This window comes from Castor canadensis, chromosome 4 (genome assembly GCF_047511655.1).
Source record: "Castor canadensis chromosome 4, mCasCan1.hap1v2, whole genome shotgun sequence".
Classification (NCBI taxonomy): domain Eukaryota; kingdom Metazoa; phylum Chordata; class Mammalia; order Rodentia; family Castoridae; genus Castor; species Castor canadensis.
Window position 1 is genome coordinate 176,734,768 of NC_133389.1, and position 19,310 is coordinate 176,754,077.

At 40.0% G+C, this 19,310-nt stretch overlaps 1 protein-coding gene across 14 annotated transcripts in view; it reads left to right on the plus strand.

Annotated features, from left to right (window-relative positions):
- The window catches only part of Sp100 (SP100 nuclear antigen), an 82,534-nt gene that overhangs the window by 46,043 nt on the left and 17,181 nt on the right, over positions 1 to 19,310 (plus strand). For 9 of the 14 annotated variants that reach the window (XM_074071984.1, XM_074071982.1, XM_074071977.1 and 6 more), the window contains 4 exons: positions 1,553 to 1,642; positions 8,917 to 8,991; positions 16,729 to 16,776; positions 18,252 to 18,356. In XM_074071984.1, the coding sequence (XP_073928085.1) occupies positions 1,553 to 1,642; positions 8,917 to 8,991; positions 16,729 to 16,776; positions 18,252 to 18,356 (318 nt within the window). The remainder of the gene's footprint in view (positions 1 to 1,552; positions 1,643 to 8,916; positions 8,992 to 16,728; positions 16,777 to 18,251; positions 18,357 to 19,310) is intronic. The other 5 variants (XM_074071978.1, XM_074071981.1, XM_074071983.1 and 2 more) reach the window with 3 other exon arrangements.

The window sequence follows — 19,310 nt, forward strand, 5'->3', positions numbered from 1 at the left end:
AAGTTTTAAATGTTCAGTAATGGAGTTTGTTAGCCTTTTTCTCACTGGTTCCTGGATTTTATATCGTTTTTACAGTAGCCATCTCTACCTCAAGATTTTTTAAAAATACTGTTCTATATTTTATTCTAGAATGTTTGTGAAGTACCCAGTCATTTTTTACATCTATAATCCCTATGGGATATGGGGATATGCCTCTTTGTGTATATATGGGATCGGAATCTAAATATTTCTTACACGAAATTGCATTGCGGTTTGAGTTGTCTCTTGGCTGACACAGTAGCTTTACCTGTTTGTATCTTAGTTTTTATTTTGCAATTAAAGAATACACAAAGGAGAATGGAGAGCTCAGTGGTAGAACCATCATGATGACTTACTGGGGATGAATTCTGGGATAAACACAAGAAAATCTCCCCCACCCTCTTCCCAAGTCCACACAATGCTCTGATTAGGAGTGCATTGATCACGCAGATACTTCTACTTACCAAACCTCACTCTATGCACCTCATCACGTTCCCTTCTTTATTGCTCTAGTCATCCATTCCACACCCCCAACCCTTCCTCAGATTTTCTTTCCTTATAAATCAGACCATGTCTATACCAAAGACTACTGAAAGTCAGTTTTCCTTCAAGGTATCTGTTTTGAGTAAAAATACACAAACAGATTTCAAAACTGCTCATATTACTGGAGTAGATAGATAATTTGGTGGAATGAAAGGAAGAACCAAAATTGGGAGAGGAGGATTGGGTAGAGTATTCCCCAAACAGGTATGGAAGCCTTCAGCAGAGAGGACAGGATTTTGAGAGACTTTGATTGAGCTCAGGTTCATAATGAAGACTGATACAATCTTGTTGGCTGCAGATGAAGCCACCATAAGTCAGCCTAAAGGACATGGCAGGAAAAGTTACAGTGACTCTCACTTCCACAGGATAAAGCCATGAACCCATATCCAATAATGGTCTTCCTAGGGGCATGGTTTGGGCATTTTGACCAATGAAGGACAGGATCCATGGCTTACTCTCTCCTTTTTCAAGTCTCTGCTCAAAAGTTGGCTTATTAGAAGGTCTTCTCTGACCCTTCTATGTAAAATAAAAGGATCGCACACACACACATGCATGCACACACACACACACACAGTGCTATGCACCAGCGTCTGGCCCCCTTAGTTACGATTTATTTTTTCACCATACAGTCTGTCATCATATGTACTTATTTCTTCATTGTTTGTTTCCCCAGTAGAATGTAAGCTCTGGACCATCAAATTCACAACTATTTCCTCAGCATCTGAGGTTGATTTGCAGAAAGTGACCAATAAATAGTTATTGGAACTTTCATGAATAAAGGAATTCTAGCCATTTGTGGAAATTTAATCCAAATGATTATGATTTATGGTTGTACAAAGTATATACTTAAAACATTCAAACGAAAACATTAATAATAAAAGGGTGGATAAAGACGTGTCAAGAAACAGCAAAGTAGAAGATTGGCGATTTTTCATTGATTGTTTCTTGTCATGGATAGTGACATGGTAATCAATGTTGCCATCTAATTCAGGTTCTCTGCAGATCTCATTACGAAGGAAAGGCTGCTTCCCAGGAGGAAATGTACAGATGGTCAGAGACAGTGGCCCTGCTGGCCTCACAGGTGAGGCAGGAAGAAGGTAGCAGGTGTGAAGAGTAGTGGGAGGGGGAGGCAGACCTCTCCATAGGAGCATGGGGCTTTGGATCTGAAGGGTCTTCCTCAGAAACTGGTTTCTCCAGTCAAGAGGATGAAGCTGGTGTGGCTTGTCTGCAGTAATCACAGGCTTTCTGACTGGGCTTGTTAGCTGCCCCTTGCCTCCTAACACCTGGCAGGCCTTAGTATTACCATGATCAGGTGAGTGAACTGGGAGACTGTGGTCCCTTCAGGCTATGTGATGAATGCAACCTTTTGTCTTGTCTTTTGGAACACTACAATCTCTTATTGGCTAATGGCTCCTCCCTGATCATTGGTTAGTGGTGTCAGTGATAGTGCTAATAATTATGGTATCGTGGGTGTCTGCGTGATGGAGTGCCCCAAGGCTTGAGCTGTGTACTTTCTTCATTTATAACTATACTCTTTCCCTAATGATTTCTTTAAGTTCCATCATGTTAATAGCTGCCAATTATATTCCTCTTCTCCTCTCTCTCCTGAACTGCCAAGCTGATTGGAATCCAAACTGATTCCAATGAGACATGTCAAACAGATTTCTTGATTTTCACTCCCAAACCTGACACCCACCACCAGTCATTCTCATCTCAGTAAATGGCACTATATCTACACAGGAGCCAGGACATGCCTGCTCCTTTAGGGAAAGGCAATGAGGCCACTCGCTGGAGAGACAGAGAGGACTTGGGTAGGAAGTGGTTTGCCAGGGCCATGTAGATCATAGGCCATTGTGAAGACTTTGGAATCTTGTCTTCAGAGGAGAAGACATCAGAGAGCTTTGAACTGAGGAATGATATCTGAATTATGTTTTTAAAGGTGTACTCTGCAGTCTACAAGGAGAGTAGGCCTTAGGAGGACAAGGATGGGAGCTCAGTAAGGAAGCTATTAGAATGGTCCAGGCAGGGCAATGGCAGCTTTGACTCTGCTAGTAGTAGTGTGTAGCTTATGAAACTCCACGTGTGTGGGTGTACATATACACACATAATAAGTCAACTTTCATTATTCCAGGCAGTTGTATACTATAAAGTCACCATGAATACAGAATTAGCAAATATTGGACCATTGTTTCTAAGAGAGTTCTGTTATTTACTTTTATTTATCACTATAGCTCTTTGATCTTTTCAAATAAGCACAAAAGGCACTTCTCATTTTCTAATACCACTGTCCAGTGTTTCATTACATGAATGAACCATAATTTATCTGATCCCGCTTAATATATTGGTAGCAAAAAATGCCTCAATGAATAAATGTGCATTGATGTCACTCATGTGTTCAAATGTATATGTAGGATAAATTCTCAGATGCAAAATTTCTGAGTCCAAGGATATTAAGGATGTATCGGAGCTCAACAAACATTGCCTTTCATTTCCTCAAAAGAGTATGCTGTTAAATTTGCTAATTTGATGAGTGAAAAATGGTATTTCACTGTTGTTTTAACTAATTTGCATTCATTTATTATGTAAATGAAGTTGAGCAGCTTTTCATATACATACCATGCCTTTTTTGTAGATTAAGTTTTTTTCCTTCTGCCCATTTTTCTATTATTAGTGCTTCCTAATCAATTTCCAATAATTCTCTATATTAGAGTTATCTTTGTAAGATAAATAGAAATCTTTTTTAACTCATTTGATATCTGTCACTTGATTTTGTTTATAATGATTTTTGATTATACAAAAAATATTTTTTATGTACCTCAAATTCATCAATCTTTTCATTACGGCTTTTGAATTTTGTGTCATATTCCATCAAAGTTTATAGTATAATTCTCAACTTTTTCTAATATTAGATGCTTTCTTTTTTAACATTAAAATCATTGATTCATTTGAAGTTTATCTTTGCTTGCCCATTTTGTGAAGACTGCATTTAATTTTCTTTTATTTCTAGATGGGTGTCCAGTTATCCAGTATCATTTATAAAAATGCTAATTTTGCCAGCAATTTAAGATGCTACTGTCATTGTATCTGAAATTGCCATATGTATCAACATCTGTTTCTGAACTTTGTGACATTCACTGATTCTCTTTTTCTATTCATGCAACATTAGCTCCCTGGCTTCACTTCTGATAGGGCCAGCCTCTCTCTGGGTTCTGCTAGATATTCTTCATCTTTTCCTGATATCTTCCTTCATATTCCCATATCAAATTTAGAATCAGCTTCACTTAATTGAAACATATTGATGTTATGGTGGAATCGTGTTAATTTCTATGTTAGTTCAGGGAGCTTTAGTACTGAGCCCCCCCATCCAGACCCAGCACATTGGCCCATGAGTGTAGGAAGCCCTTATGCCTTTAGCTGGACTCTGACTTCCTCCATGTGGGTGACATAGGCTCTGTTACTCTGAGGCTGAGATGTGTTGTTGTTATCGCACTGTAAATGAGGCTTTCCTTCCAGTGTGTCTATTAACTGATTGTTACTCCTATATATGAAAGCTATTCATTTCATTTTTATTTTTGATTTACCATACATTAACAATACAAGGGGCTTTCACTGTGATAATTCCATAATGCATACAATGTGCCTTGAACAAGTTCATTTCTATGTATTAATTTTGAAATTTCCTGATTTTTTCCTATTACAGTAGATTATTCACTGCTGCTTTGGGGATTTCTGGGTATTTGACCACATCATCTCATTTATTTGGTTGTACTAACTTTTCTGAGCCAGCTGTTTAATTTAGTTGCTGTCACTTCCATCACTGGCTAATTATTTAAGGCAATTATTTTTCCTGTGGGCACTGTGTTAGCAATCTCCCAGAGGTTCTCCTGGGCAGTATCATCATTGTCATCTGCTAGCTATCCAGAAATTTGTATTTCCTCTTTGACTCAAAAACTATTTAAGAGAAGGTTGAGAAAAGGCACATATACTATTTTCTGGCTATGATGTTCACTCCATCTAGATCATATCAATCTCTTTAAATGTATTAGTTGGGTCTTCCAGAGGCCCCTGTTTTGCTCACTGCTCTCTCTTGGGTTAAAAGAAGCAAATACAAAAATCTTCTAGTACCATGTTTTTACTGCTTATTATGTCTTCTATAATTCCTCCTTGCTTAAAAGATTTTGCCCATAATTAAGCTTCCTTTGACATTCAAGTCATGACCCTTGTTTCTTTTTTTTCTTCCCAGTTCTTCATGGAGAGTTTTATTTGAGGTTTGATTTTGACAAAAGGATACCAGTAGGTTAGTTTCCAAATTAGCCATAGCCTGGGTTTGAATAGAGGAGTCCTTGGGCATCACAAGGATGAGGTGTCAAAGGAGCATTGACTCTGACACATCTCTGCACAGCTGATCCGTCCCAATTCAGTTAGCAGGTGTTGTCTCAAAGGATGAAGGGAAGCTCCTTGGTTATAAGCCAAAGGTGAGAGTTCTGGGCTGTGACCGGGAGGGGCCTTAGGTTAGTAGCATCGCCCACCACCTGAGTAGTATGTTGACCCAGAGGGACAGGTGACATAACAGAGCACTATTATTGGCACTATAACTAATTCAGTATCAGACAGTACCGCAGGGCTGAGGGTGGGGCTCTAGTGGTAGAATATCTGCCTAACAAGTGTAGGGCCCTGAGTTCAAACCCCAGTACTACAAAAAAAAAAATTCAAGGGTGCCCTTCAATATTTAAAGAAATTTTGCTATATGAACTTAAGAGTAAAATGGGTAATGGGTACTTGAATCTCCCTAAAAAAAACACCTTTATTGTTCACTATATGAACAATATGTACTTTCCTTTCATTCAGTTAGCAAACTATCACAATCGTTTTTTTTATTAGCATATAATAGGTGTTTGGGGGAGTAGGCTTACAATATATCTTAGATTCACCCCCTCCGTCCTTCTCCCTCACCCATACCTCCTTCTTAGAACAATTTCAACAAGTTTCATTTTTCTGTTTTCATACACAAACACAAAATACATCCACCATATTCAATTTCCTTCACCCTTTCCTTATACCCTCCCCCTCCCCCACAATTGTTTTTCCAGTGTCTTTTCTGGATTACAGTATTTTCAAGCTTCTCTGTCAAAAGTCTTCCTTCCCTGGATGCTTCTAGTGGTTTTACTGCAAAGGTGTTAGTTTACTCTGAGGACCCTTGGTTTCTTACTGAGACATGCTAAATATATCTTTGCCTATATATTTATTTTCAGTGTTTTTTTTAAATACATCTTAAGTGAGTTTCTTGTATGTAATGAAAAGATGGATTTAACTTTGAAATCCTAATCTCAAAACTTTTTTAAATAAGTTAGTTAAGCACATTTACTTTTATTGATAAGATCGAGATGTTTGATCTTGTTTTAGTCAGATGGATTTATATTATATATTCTAAGGCTTAGGATTTTTTAAATGTCTACACTCTGCATTCTGTCTTCTATGCATGTTATATGCAGGTGTATTCTTTTGATACTTAGGAAGGTCTGCATTTCTGTTCCAGTGTTGTCCGTGGCACACATGACTGCCTAGCTGAGACTACTTTTTGCCTTCCTTACAGTTAGCTCTGGCCATGTGACTAAGTTCTAGACAGTGGTTCTAGCAGAGGAATGAGAGCCACTTCTGAGTCTTTTCCTTGAAAGGGATGAATGGCTGAGCCCCTACACATTTCCTACATTTTCATTGGTAAGGAGCATATATCCGATATTTAAGAAGGTTTGTATTTTTGTTGTAGTGATTACTTTTTAAATTAACTTTATATGATCTCCTGGGTCCTTTCTTTTAGACAGCACCCATTAGTTTCCCACCCAGATTTATAATTTTTCAACTGGCTGCTTCCCACTTCACTCCTTATCTCCCAGTTTCCGGGAGTTCCATACTCCTGCTGGGGTCACCTTAGCCATCCAAGTGATTCCACTGGGCAGAGTATCTTTCAGAAACTAACTCTTTCCCTCCCCATGGAAGCCTCTTCATCATCCTACTGTCAGTGGGCCTTACAGCTGGCTTCTAGCACACTGTCCCCCGTAAACGCTCCAGGATCAAGTCTGTAACACGTCTGTTCCTCATACTCTTGGAGCTGCAGGCCAGTTACCTTGCAGGTGAAGCTTTCTCACTTGCCTTGAGGAGACAGGAGCACTTTGCTCAATTTCTATAGCAAGTACTCAGTATGCATTCATGGCAGTTGAACAGGAAACCCAAGAATAGCTACCGTACTTCCTGTACACTTCCTGTACCCTTTGTTGCATTTGAGCAAGAACATTTACAAAGAACACTTGTAAGGGAAAGGCAAGGAACTCCGTACGATTAGCAGATCTGACTCTCCAAATCTCCTAATAAGGAAAGCTCAGGTAAACTGAACCAGATTACTTGTGTGCCTGTGTGGCTTTAAACTGTTTGCCCTAAACAGGGTTTGATGAAAGGTACAAAGAGGAAGAGAAAGAGTCTGTGGTTGCTTAAAATGTTTATGGGTGAATAAGGAGAGAGAGTAAAAGAAAGGGAAGAAGAGAGAGAGAGGGAGAGAGACAGAGAGAGAGAAAAAGAGAGAGAGAGAGAGAGAAAGACAGAGAGAGTCATAGCCCTGCCTTAGTGATCAGCACACTTGAACATGGTGCTTGAGGAATGTACCTGCATGAGCCCCATTATCTCCCCATCCACCTCTGTTGAATCTAAGGGCATAGTTCCCTGATATAGGGTTTCAGTGAATCCTTTTTTAACCCTAAGACTTCCTAGGTCTTGAACCTTTGTTTTTGCAAATTTCCCTTGGTCGATACCCTTTAGTTTCTTAGATCTCAGTTGTTTATCTAAACCCACATGAATAAGGCCTTTGGTTGCTTTCATAACATTATCTGCCCAAAACTTTTTGTCTAGGCTAAGATTGTGGCCAGCATCCCATCTGTGTAGCTCACCATCCTCGCTCCTTAGACAATCCAAATTCTTGAAATTCTTGTGCTACTGCCACTGACCTCTGCCTCTTCACCAAAGGAAATCTACAATGCTTTACTTTTTTCTTTGTTTGGACTGGGGATTGAACTCATGGCCTCATACTTGTTAGGCAGGTGTTCCAGTACTGGAGCCACACCCCCAGTGTGGCTTTTTCTTTTAGGGCTTTTTTGGTTTTTTGTTGTTCTAGATAGTCCTGTGCTATCTTTGTACAGGCTGGCATTGAACTGTGATCCTCCTATCTCTGCCTCCCAGGTAGTTGGGGCCACAGATGTGCACCACCATGCCTCCTTGTATTTTCATTCTATTGTGTGTGTTACCGGGAATTGAACCCAGGGCCTCACACATGCTAGACAAGTGCTCTCCACTTGAGCTGTGCCCAGCTCTAAATTTGTAATTTCTATATACTTCAGTTTCTTCACTGATAACGAAGATAATATAAGTCCTTATCTCCTAAATGAATGAGTATATGTAAATGTCTCTGTGTTAGTCAAATTTCTATCACCGTGACAAAACACCTGTGACAATCAATGTGAAGGGAGGAAGGATTTATTTTGGCTCACTTTTGGAGAATCGGTGCTTGGTTCCTTGGCCCTGTTGTTCCCAACAATATAACTTCCCTCAGTATATCCTGCCTCCTGAAGTTCCGCCACCTCCTAACAGTGTCATCGTCCTGGGACCAAGCCGTCAATACATGAGACTCTCAAGACATTTAAAATCCAAGCCATAACCCTCTTGCATAAGCACTTAAGTGTCACTTCTTCTTCTTCTCACAGTGTTCCTTTGGCTATAAATGAAGTTTACCTTAAATTAGTGTTTCTACTCGTATGAGAATAAATGAATTTGATTTAATGGCTAGTATAGAAAATGGAATCTAAGTGGTGTCTCTGCTCATGCCTCTAATCCTAGTTACTTGAGGGCTGAGATCTAGAGAATCGTGGTTCAAGGCCAGCCTGGGGAAAACGTCAGTGAGACTCCATCTCAACAAATCACGGCATGGTGGCTCATGCCTGTCATTCCAGCAATGGCAAAAAGCTTAAAACAGGAGGATTACAGTCCAGGCTTGCCTGAGCAAAAAAGGGAGACCCTATCTCTAAAATAACCAGAGCAAAAGTGCTGGAGGCATGGCTCAAAGCAGTACAGTGCCTGCCAAGCAAGTGTGAAGCCCTGAATTCAAATCCCAGTACTGCCAAAAAAAAAAATACAAGAATCTAGAATGAACTCAGCTTAACTATCAAAGGTCTGGTAAGGATAAGGTTAAGGGTGTTTTTCATTATGCAGTAGGTTCTTGAAAAGCTACAGGAAGATGAATTTTTAAAAAGCACTATTATATACAATGCAACTTATGGCAGTATCTGTTTTTATATTTTTCTATTTTCTCAGGGGGAAAAGGAGGCATAAATAGAATTCTGAGCAAAGGAATACCAAAAATACTAAAGAAAAGAGGTTGGCCAAAAGGTAAGAAAAAAAGATACATACATTTTCAACAAACATCTGAATTTTCATGCTTTATTTTGTGCTTCAGTAACAAACTATTTCCCTAATTGCCTCTTGTGGCTGTACTGTTAAGAAATATATCTGATTTTGTCAGTTTCTAAAATGTGTCAGAGGAGGAAAGGAAAGGCGGTAGCACAACAAACGAGTAACTTTGTGATGAGTCATCACCAGATCCCAAACCCAAGGGCCCTGCCTCGATGTTTCTGTTGAGCTTTTGTGGCTAGAAATAGCTGTGGAAACAAACACAAAACAAAACAAACTGTGTGGACTTGAGTCTGTCACTTCACAGCTTCTACCTCAGTTTATTCATCTGTAAAGTAAAATAACATGAGTCAGACTGACTGCTCTCCAAGGTCTATCCCAGCCTCATACATGGCTTCACACTCTCTGAACTGCCCCTGACTCCATAAGGACTATGGACAGCCTCCTCCCTGCTCACCCACCTCCTCCCACCTGGTGAACATGGAGCCCCTCTGGAGCATCTTCCATGGTTCGTGGCTGGAAGGATAGAACAGCAGCTCATCATTCTAAGTCCTTGACATCTGTATCTCCTGCTCAGATGCTCAGTCCCTTTACTCCTGCCCCATTGTCACCCTGTCTCTACTAGTCACTCACTCAAATTTATAGACAAATTCATCCAAAATAAACATATATATGTATATACATATATACACACCTTTATAATGCTATTAATATGCTGCAAAGCAGTGTATTTTACTACCTTTCCATAGTTGATAGTTGACTAACTTGCTTTGAAATTAAGACATTGACAGTCCTTGTAGAAGGTCCACACCCTGCTGCAGTTACCTTGGGCAGAGTATCTCTCAGAAGCCCCCAGTTCAGCTTGCATCTACAGTCTCCACCAGGCCATGGGAGTCATGTCTCTTCGTTAATCCTATTGCTGGCTCTCAGCCAGCCCTCTGCCGTCACTGACGCCTCTAGCCATGAACTTCACCTTGATACATCTGAGGGGTGAGTCTGATAGTGTCTCCTTCCCTGACATCCCTTCGGTCAGAGGCCCATCTCTTGCACGGTCATCTTAAAGCCTTCTCACTTGGCTTAAGGAAGATACCTGAAAATTCTCTCCAAAGAAATGTAGGCTGTGTCATGAACCCTGATGAGGTTAAAAATAAAACCTCTGAGAAATTATAGGCAGAGGCCCAAAAAGTGAAATATAATCAACACCAAGGAATGATCCCTACTCAGCCTAATTGAAGGGACGATCTCTCCCCCATTAAACTAGTTATAACCTGCTCAGAGTAAAGAGACTTAGAATTGACCATATGGAAGAGGTTCCTTCCCTCGGCTACACTACCACATCACCACCCCATAATTGCAGCCATGAGCACAGACTTTCAGAAAGAAAGAGCAGCTTCTTGTGTCCCTGACTTCGACAGTCAAATACATTTGAACAAGGCAGACCTAAGCAAATCTATAAAGCAACTCACTCCTTTTCTTTTTTTTGCACACATCCAGTCAACACATAGACCAAACACTACATTCTACTGTGGTATTTTATTTTATTTTATTTTCGAATTGTTTTATATTAATAATATGAGGTGATTTCACTGGGACAATTTCATATATGTGACAGTGTACCCTGAATGTGCCTATCTGCTCCTTTATACTTCCACTCTCCCATTCATCCCTGCCCCCTCTTTCAAACAGTGCTTGTTGGTTCACTGTGGCGTCTTCATACAGACATAGGTACAGTACCTTGATCCTCTTCACCTTCAGTATCTTTTCCTGTTCCCTCCCCCCTCCCACTGACTGTCCCCTAGGCAGTCCCCCATATATATTCATGTCCCACCATTACTATCGTCATCATTATTTTAGGTCTAGGTTTCAAAAATGAGTGGGAACATGTGCTATTTGCCCTTTTGACCTGGCTTATCTCACTCAGCATGATGATCTCCAGTTCTATTCCTTTTCCTGCAAATGACATAATTTCATTTTCCTCTATGGCTAAGTATGTGTAAGAATGTATATATGGGTGTCTGTGTGTGCATATAATATTTCCTTTATCCATTCATTGTGTTACTGGGAACCTTTGGCTATTATGAATAGAACGTCAATAAGCATGGATATGCAGGTGTCTCTTTTGTATATATCTGGGTCTGTGTTCATTAAACAGATCGGTCTATAATTTTCTCTTATTGTGTGTCCTTGCTCAGTTTTTAAATGAGTGTAATATGTACTTCATAGAATGAGTTTGGTAGTGTTCCTTCCCTTTCTAGTTCATACTAAGGTTTGAAAGGTAATGGTGTTAGTTTGTCTTTGAAGGTCTGGTAGAATTCAGCAGTGAACCCATCTGGTCCTGGGCTTTTCTTTGTTGGAGACTCTTACTACTTCAATCTCATGCTTGTTATAGATCTATTTAAGTGGTTTAAATCCTCTTGGTTCAATTTTGGTGGTTAAATGCACCTAGAAATTTATCCATTTCTTCTAGATTTTCCCAATTTGTTTAAATATAGGTTTTCAAAATATTCCCTCGTGATCCTCTGGATTTCATTTGTATTTGTTGTAATATACCCTTTCTTGTCTACAATTTTATTAATCTGGGTCTTTCTGTCTTCCTTCTAGTCAATATTATTTATCTTTTCAAAGAAATAACTTTTTGTTTCATTGATTCTTTCTATAGTTTTTTGTCTCTATTTCATTAATCTCTGCCCTAACTTTATTATTTCTTTACATCTGCTAATTTCAGGAGTGGCTTATTCTTCTAGGAACTTGAAGTGTATCATCAGGCTGTTTATTTGAGAGCACTCTTTTTTTGATGTAGGCACTCATAGCTATAAAATTTCCTCTTAGCACTGCCTTTGCTATAATCCCAAAGATTCTGGTATGTTGTGTTTTCATTTTCGTCACATTCTAGGAACTTTCATTACATTCTAGGAGGAATAAGTTCCTCCCTTATTTCTTCAATAAGCCACTGAGCATTCAGCAATGTGTGGTTCATCACCATGTGTGTGAATGTTTTCTGTTTTTCTGATGCTATTGAGTTCTAGTTTCATTCCATTATGGTCAGATAGGATGCAGGGAATTATTTCAATTTTCATATATTCCCTAACACTTGTTTTGTGTCCTAAGATATAATCTATTTTGAAGAAAGTTCCATGGGTTGCTAAGAATATATTCTGTGCAACTGCTGGATGAAATTTTCTGTAGATGTGTGTTAAGTCTATTTGGTCTATAGTGTCACTTAACTCTGAGATTTCTTTGTTGAGTTTTTGTCTGGGTGACCTATCTATTGGTGAGAGTGGAGTACTGAAGTCTCCCACTGTCATCGTTTTGGGGATTATCTATGCTTAGAAGTCCAGTAGTGTTTGTTTAATACAGTTGGCTACATCTATATCTGGCGCATATATGTTTACAATTGTTCTTTCCTCTTGATTATTCCCTTTATTAATATAAAATGACCTTTTTCCTCTTCTGACTAATTTTGGTTTGAAGTCTACTTTTTTGGATATGAGTATAGCTACTCCTGCTTGTTTTTAGGGTCCATTTGTTTGAAAGATACCCTTTCACCCTTTTTTTTTAGGGGGGGGTGATTTGGAATTTGAACTTAGGGCTTTCTGCTTGCTAGCCAGGTGGTCTGCTACTTGAGCCACTCTGCTGGTCTCAAATCTTGCTTTTTAATCCAATCTGCCATTCTATGTCTTTTGATTGGAGACATGAGACCATTAACATTCATTGTTAATATTTAAAGGTATGTAGTAATTCCTGCCATTTTATTGTTTTTGTAGTGTTTGATTATTTTCTATTCTTCATTTTCTTATGTACTCATTTTATTTATTTCTTCCCATATTTTCATGGTTACATTTGTTTGTCTTCCTCTTCTATGAGTAGAATGCATTTGAATATCTTCTGCAGTGCTGGTTTAGGGGTCATAAATTGCTTTAGTTTTTATTTATCATTGGAGATTTTTGTTTTTCCTTCAGTTATGAAGGGTAGCTTTGCTGGGTACAGTAATCTAGGTTGGCAGGTATTTTCTTTTATCACTTGAAATACACGCCCTCCTTGCTTTTAAGATTTCTGTTGAGAAGTCTGCTGTTATTCTGATTGGTTTACCTTTCTGTATAACTTGTCATTTCTTTCTAACAGCTTTCAATATTCTTTCCTTGTTCTGCACACTTAATGTTTCAACTATGATATATCTTGGACTAGTTCTTTTCTGGTCTTCTCTGTTAGGTGTCCTAAAAATCTTCTGGATATTGTCTCTTATGATTTGGGAAATTTTCTCTTATTATTTTATTGAATATGTTTTCTATGTCTTTAGCTTGTACCTTTTCCTTCTATGCCCATGATAGGTTTGGTCTTTTAATAGTGTCCCAGAGATCTTGCATGTTCCATTCCTATCTCTTCGGTGTGTTGTTTTTTTTTTTTTTTTTTCTGTTTTCTTTATCTGACTTTTCTAATACATCTACCTTGTCTTTGAGACCTGATATTCTGTCTTTAATTTGATCCACTCTACTGGAGAGACTTTCCACTGAAATTTTTATTTGACTTACTGAACTTTACATTTCCAGAATTTCAGTTTGATTCTTTTTCATAATTTCTGTATCTTTATTGAATTCCTCTTTCATATCCAGTGCTGTTTTCCTAATTTTATTCAGCTGTTTATTTGTATTCTTTTTTTTGGAGGGGGTAGGGCGGGGGAGTTGAAGTCAAGGCTTCTTGTTTATAAAGCAGGAGCTCTACCACTTGAACCACACCTCCAGCCCATTTTGCTCTGGTTATTTTGGAGATGGGGGTCTCACAAATTATTTGCCCAGGATGGTCTCAAACTGCAATCCTCCCAGGCTCAGCCTCCCAAATAGCTAGAATTACAGGTGTGAGTCACCAGTGCCAGGCTATCTGAATTTTTATCCTTCATCTGCTTATCTGTATCCTCTTTAATTTATTCATCTTTTTTACACATCCTTTTTCATTTTATTATTCTTATAATCATATTTTTTAGTTCTTTTAGGTTTCTTCCTCTTCACTATTCTTAGTGTCTGTTACTGTGAGGTTATTGACCTTTGGTGTGTCATGTTGCCTGATTTTCATATTTCGTGTGTTTCTGCATTGGAAGTTGCACATCTGAGCCCAAATTTATTACTTGGAAGTTTTAATCACCAGTGGTCTTACAGTCAAAGTATTCTCAGTGTTCAGGCAAGACTATGTAGTGGGAGGATTACATGTAATTTCTCACCACTGGACTGGGAGATAGCTATGCAAACTTCTGTGCATATGTTCTAGGCACCAGGATGGTCCCCAGCACTACTCAGATAGAGAAGTACCTGGGTCCCTTGTTCTTTGAGTATGGGTTGGGGCTATCTGTGGGTCGAGGGTGGTGCTGGTCAAGGATCAGTTGTCCACTTCTGTGCTGTTTCCACCTTAGAAGGTTCCCTTCTTTGTGTACTGGAAGCCACTGCTGACCACATAGGACTTTTTAGGCAAGTTCCTACTTGCTAGACAGGTCCCTGTGTTTGTGCCCCCAGGGAAATACTCATACAACCCTCATAGTGTTCCCCAAATGTACCTAATGGTTGAGGGAACAAATAGCACACTGAGCTCTCCACTAGTGGTGGAGAAATGAAAGACTCAGGTGCTCTGTTTGAAGTCTCAATCTTTTCAGATCCTGCCCAGAAGTTTACCATTCTGTGGAAGGGACAAAGCAGGGAAATACTGCATGAGCTCAGAGCTATCAGCCCCAACTGACAACAAGTCGCCGAAGTCCCCAGATAGCTTCTTGATGCTGAGCACTGTGCCAGCCACAAGTTTGGTGCTGTTTCTGCAGTGATCCCCTGGAAATGGGGCTCGCTCTAGCCAGGGAGAGCTATGCCGTGGATCACCAGGCCCTTCACTGCATGACCTTCTGGTGAAGCTTTAATTTCTCAGCTCAACCCTGTAAAAATCCCTCCCTCTCCAACCACTTCTAGTGACTGTCTCTCTCCCAACACGATGACCATGTGCCCCAGAACTCCCTGAGCTGTAATTATTCCTTAATTTTCTGAGTTCCCCCATGGGGCTCAACCTCAAGACCTGCCTGGCCACAGGCACCTTGAGGAGCTCTTGTAACCTGAGCTCTCTGCAAGTACAGGCTAGATGCTTTGCTTTTGAAATTGTCCTCAGGCAGCAGAGCTGCTCTCACCAGGTGGGGTGGGGCCACTGGCCTCTGTGCCTTTCCTGTCCCAAGATCCCATTAACTTCTCAGCTTGTCTTGTGTCGAAGTTTTTCCCTCTCCATGAGTCTCTCATGGCCATCTCCTCTCATATACTGTGGTCAGGTATCTCAAGACACCCTGAACTGCAATTGCTTCTTGTTCTCAAGATCCCCCCAACCCCACCCAAGAATCTCAGTCTCAAACAGGAGGTCCTCTTTCAAGATGGAACCTTCCACAGCTCTCTAAGAAATGGGGAATGAAAGGTTGAAAGGTTGTCTTGTCTGATACTGGGCTGTCACTCTAGGGAAATCACTGTACCATCAAATCTCTGCGTGGAGTTAAGGTTTGTGAGAGGTTTGGTTTTTGTCCCATAGCTAGGTTTGCTGGTCTGTTGGGAGACCACCTGGCTTACCCTGAGGTATGAAGGCCTCAGTTTCCCCTTCCACTGGGAGGGCCAGGGCTGAAGCTGCAAACTGTTTCTTAATTTACTCTCTTGCCTTTCTATTTCACCATATTTTTCACTCTTTTGTGGTTCTTGGTGCTCTTCCTTTCTTTTGTTTATAGTCTCTCCTTTGTTATCCAGACTCTTCCTCACTCATGGAGTCCAAAAGAGAAAGCTTCTACTCCTCTGCTGTCTTGCTCTCTCTCCTTCTGAGATATCTTTTAAGTCAATTCTCTGTGCTGTCTTTAATTCTGCAACACTTTTATACAAATTCCCCTTGCATAGCCTTCATTTGGTTAGTTTTGAAATCCTTGGCCATTTTCTCCATTTTCAGTAGAAAAAATCTTTCAAATTTAAGTTTGTGGCAGCCATCTGACTAGTGAGTCCACCCTGAGATATATCTTGAGACCTTATATTGCTGCTTTCTATTTGTCTCTTTTCCAAAGGAAATCTTTAATAATTTTATTTAACTTGAGCATCAATTTCTTCATCTGTAAAATGAGAATAATATTAATATCTATCAACAGATTTGTTCTAATGATGAAGTAAATTAATAGAGAAAAAGTCTAAGGCTTAGTTCCTCATAGAAAATAAGTGAGCACCCCACATGTGTTTAACTTCATTGTTATTCGTACCCTACTGCTTGGGAAATACACAAAACACTGTTTCAAATGTCTTTGGTATGATTTGGAGGAATTAATAAAGAAATACAGGATGAATCTTCCTTAAGCATCATCTTTATAACTAAATCTAGACCAAAGGTCAGTAAACTACAGCCCACAGAGCAAATCCAGCTTGCCAACTATTTGTAAATAAAGTTTTATTGAAACATATATACATCTTTTCATTCACATTTAGTCAATGGAAGTATTCATGATGCAGACTTGATGAGTTCCAACAGACTGTGGGCCACAGCACCTTAAATATTTACTGTCTGGCCCTTTACAGAAAAAGATCCTCACTTCTGATGGAGGCATTTGGTATTTTTTCTTTAAGTACTAGACGATTCCTGAAAAGTTACATTTAAGTGGTGGTTTTATAAAATACTATAGTCTGTACTGCAATGTTATAAACAAGAACTATTTATGTTGTTTTGTAACTTTCTCAGGAAAAAAAAGAGACAACACTAAACTTTTGACAAGAGGCCGAAAAAGAGGTAAAAAAAATAATTATGTTGATCAAACAACTAAATTCTTATTCTACACTCCATGAACTGGGTGATAAATTAATTCTCTTAATTGGTTTATGGAATCTTCATTAGCACAGATCAGCTTTGACAACATGACAGCTTGTTGGTAACTCCCACTCCACTGAACTGGGAGAGATCCCAGGCCATCTGGAATTGTGTTTCCCTTCACTGAGCTGATAACTTTTGAGGAGGGAAATATAAAGAAAAAATATCAAGTGTGTCACCCACATGTTATTTAGATACCCTTCTCTTCCATGTGTACAGAGCCACAGATGGTACACAGAAATCACACTGATTCTTAAACTTCCTCTGACTGTGTGACTTGGGCCTGTCATTTGTCAGTTTTTGACTTGATTTATATTACCTTGTTAGAAGTGGAGAGGGTGTCAGGTGAATTAAACCAAGTGCTCTGCTAAGACCACCCCAGCTTTGTTAATCTACAAATATCTGAAGAGACTCAGGAAGGACCATGGACAAAGCCCACCATCCCCTCCCAGACAGAAGCTGTGCTGTGGTTTTGATGGATTCTCCTAACCTCCGCAGAAGGACAGGAGCTGCTGGTGTGGCTAATGTGGAAGTTCAGTTTAAGACTTTCAACATCCACTCTGGTGGAATCAGATGCCCCGTGCCCCCTTGTGTGACATTCGAGGCTGCCTGAGAGATTTGCGGTTTCTTCTAGAGCCCCTTCCCTGAGCCACTGAGAAAGCTCAAGTGGAGAAGTACACAAAACAGAGGCAAAGACAGAGACAGACTCCACCCGAGAACATGCCCACAGTCAGCCTGCTTTGTTCTCCTATCAATGCCTCACAGGAGACCAGTCTAAAATTTGAGCATTATTTTTGCCATCTACATAATCTTAAAGCCATAATATAACTAGAAATTTATCTTCAAAACCTCAGGAGGAAAGTCATTGTGCAGTAGGTGGTGGTGGCCAACAAGCCTGGGAGCTGAGATTTGGCCACACAGGCTTTGTAGAGTTCAGAGCTTGGGAATAGAGGATGACATTGTCTATGACATCTAATCTGCTATAAAAGAAAGACCTTGAAAGTCACCAATTCAGAGGGAAACTCAATACATTTTAAGTTAGAAGAGAGGGATCTCCAGACATGTTGAAACTTTCCAGGAATGGGGGAGGGGTGATAAAGGAGAATGATGGAGGCAGTGAATTTAACTAAGATATATTACAAGAACTTTTGTAAATGTCACAATGTGCCCCTAGTACAACAATAATATGATAATTTTTTAAAAAGAGAGAGAGGGATCTTAGGTCTGGCGGAGTGCTCAAGTGGTAGAGCACCTGCCTAGCAAGCATGAGGCCCTGAGTTCAAAACCCCAGTACCACCAAAAAAAAAAAAAAGTTTAGAGAAGGATCTCAAGATGGGTGGGGAGTGACAGTGCACAGTTTTAGAATAAGATGGAATGAAAAAAATATTTTCATGCAGGTCCACATATTCCCAGAAAACAAAATGTGAATTTTAACCTTCCTGAACTTCCTGTGACCTGTGGTGATGCTAAGGGGACTTTATATAAGGAGAAACTTAAGCAAGGTAAGTTTCATAGTCCTCTGTGCTTTCAGCTGGAAAACCCCATGTGTTCAGGGAGTAGACACATGCTCCAGGAGGGTCATAGGAGTTAGGACACAGGCTTACTCACATCCAGTGTGTACTGAAGTGAAAGCAATGGGAAAAGGCCCATGGGCAGAGAGAGGAAACCAGAAGCCAACTTCAGGGATGATCTCCCAGTGCGGTGACATGGGGTACACTTCATTTCCCAGCACAAATTGTGACAACACACATGAAATGTTCTCTACCAGGGAAGCTGGCCTGAGCCTAGGAGCCCAGGGTTTTTTTCATCAGAGGTTTGTTATATAGGCACTCTTGCCTACCACATACCAAATTCAGACTCCCAGAAGGAAGGCCAGTACTTTTATTGGTTTATGGTAGAACTTTTCCCCAAATCCAAGTTCCCCAACACCAGCCCAGGGTCAACCTGCATGTTGGCTTTCTAGGGATAGTCTCAGGCAGGCTTACTAATTTTTCTGCACATCACCCCAGATAGGCTGCAGTAATCATGGCATTTTCATACTTTTTTCCTTTTTTTTTTTCTTTCTTTTTTTCCCCCACTTTACTTGGGAACCAGGGTCTCATGCATGTAAGGCAAGTGCTCTGCCACTGAGCTCCAGCCTCAGCCCAACATTTCACACTTTTAAAATGCATACATTAGCTTACTAGGCCATCTCTCCCAGCTCATAGAAAAGGCCCACACGGTGCCCATTGAGCACCAATACAAGGGCAAGTGCTTCGTGTCTGGGTAGAAAATGTACATATCTAGGGCCAGGGGTGTGGCTCAAGTGGTAGAGCACCTATCTAGCAAGCATTAGGTCCTGAGTTCAAACCCCAGTACTACAAAAAATAAAATGTACATATCTGAGAAACTTAGCATCAACCTTCACAAGCCAGTCCCTGTAACATCTGTTCAGCCTTAAACTAAGTGGGAAGAAC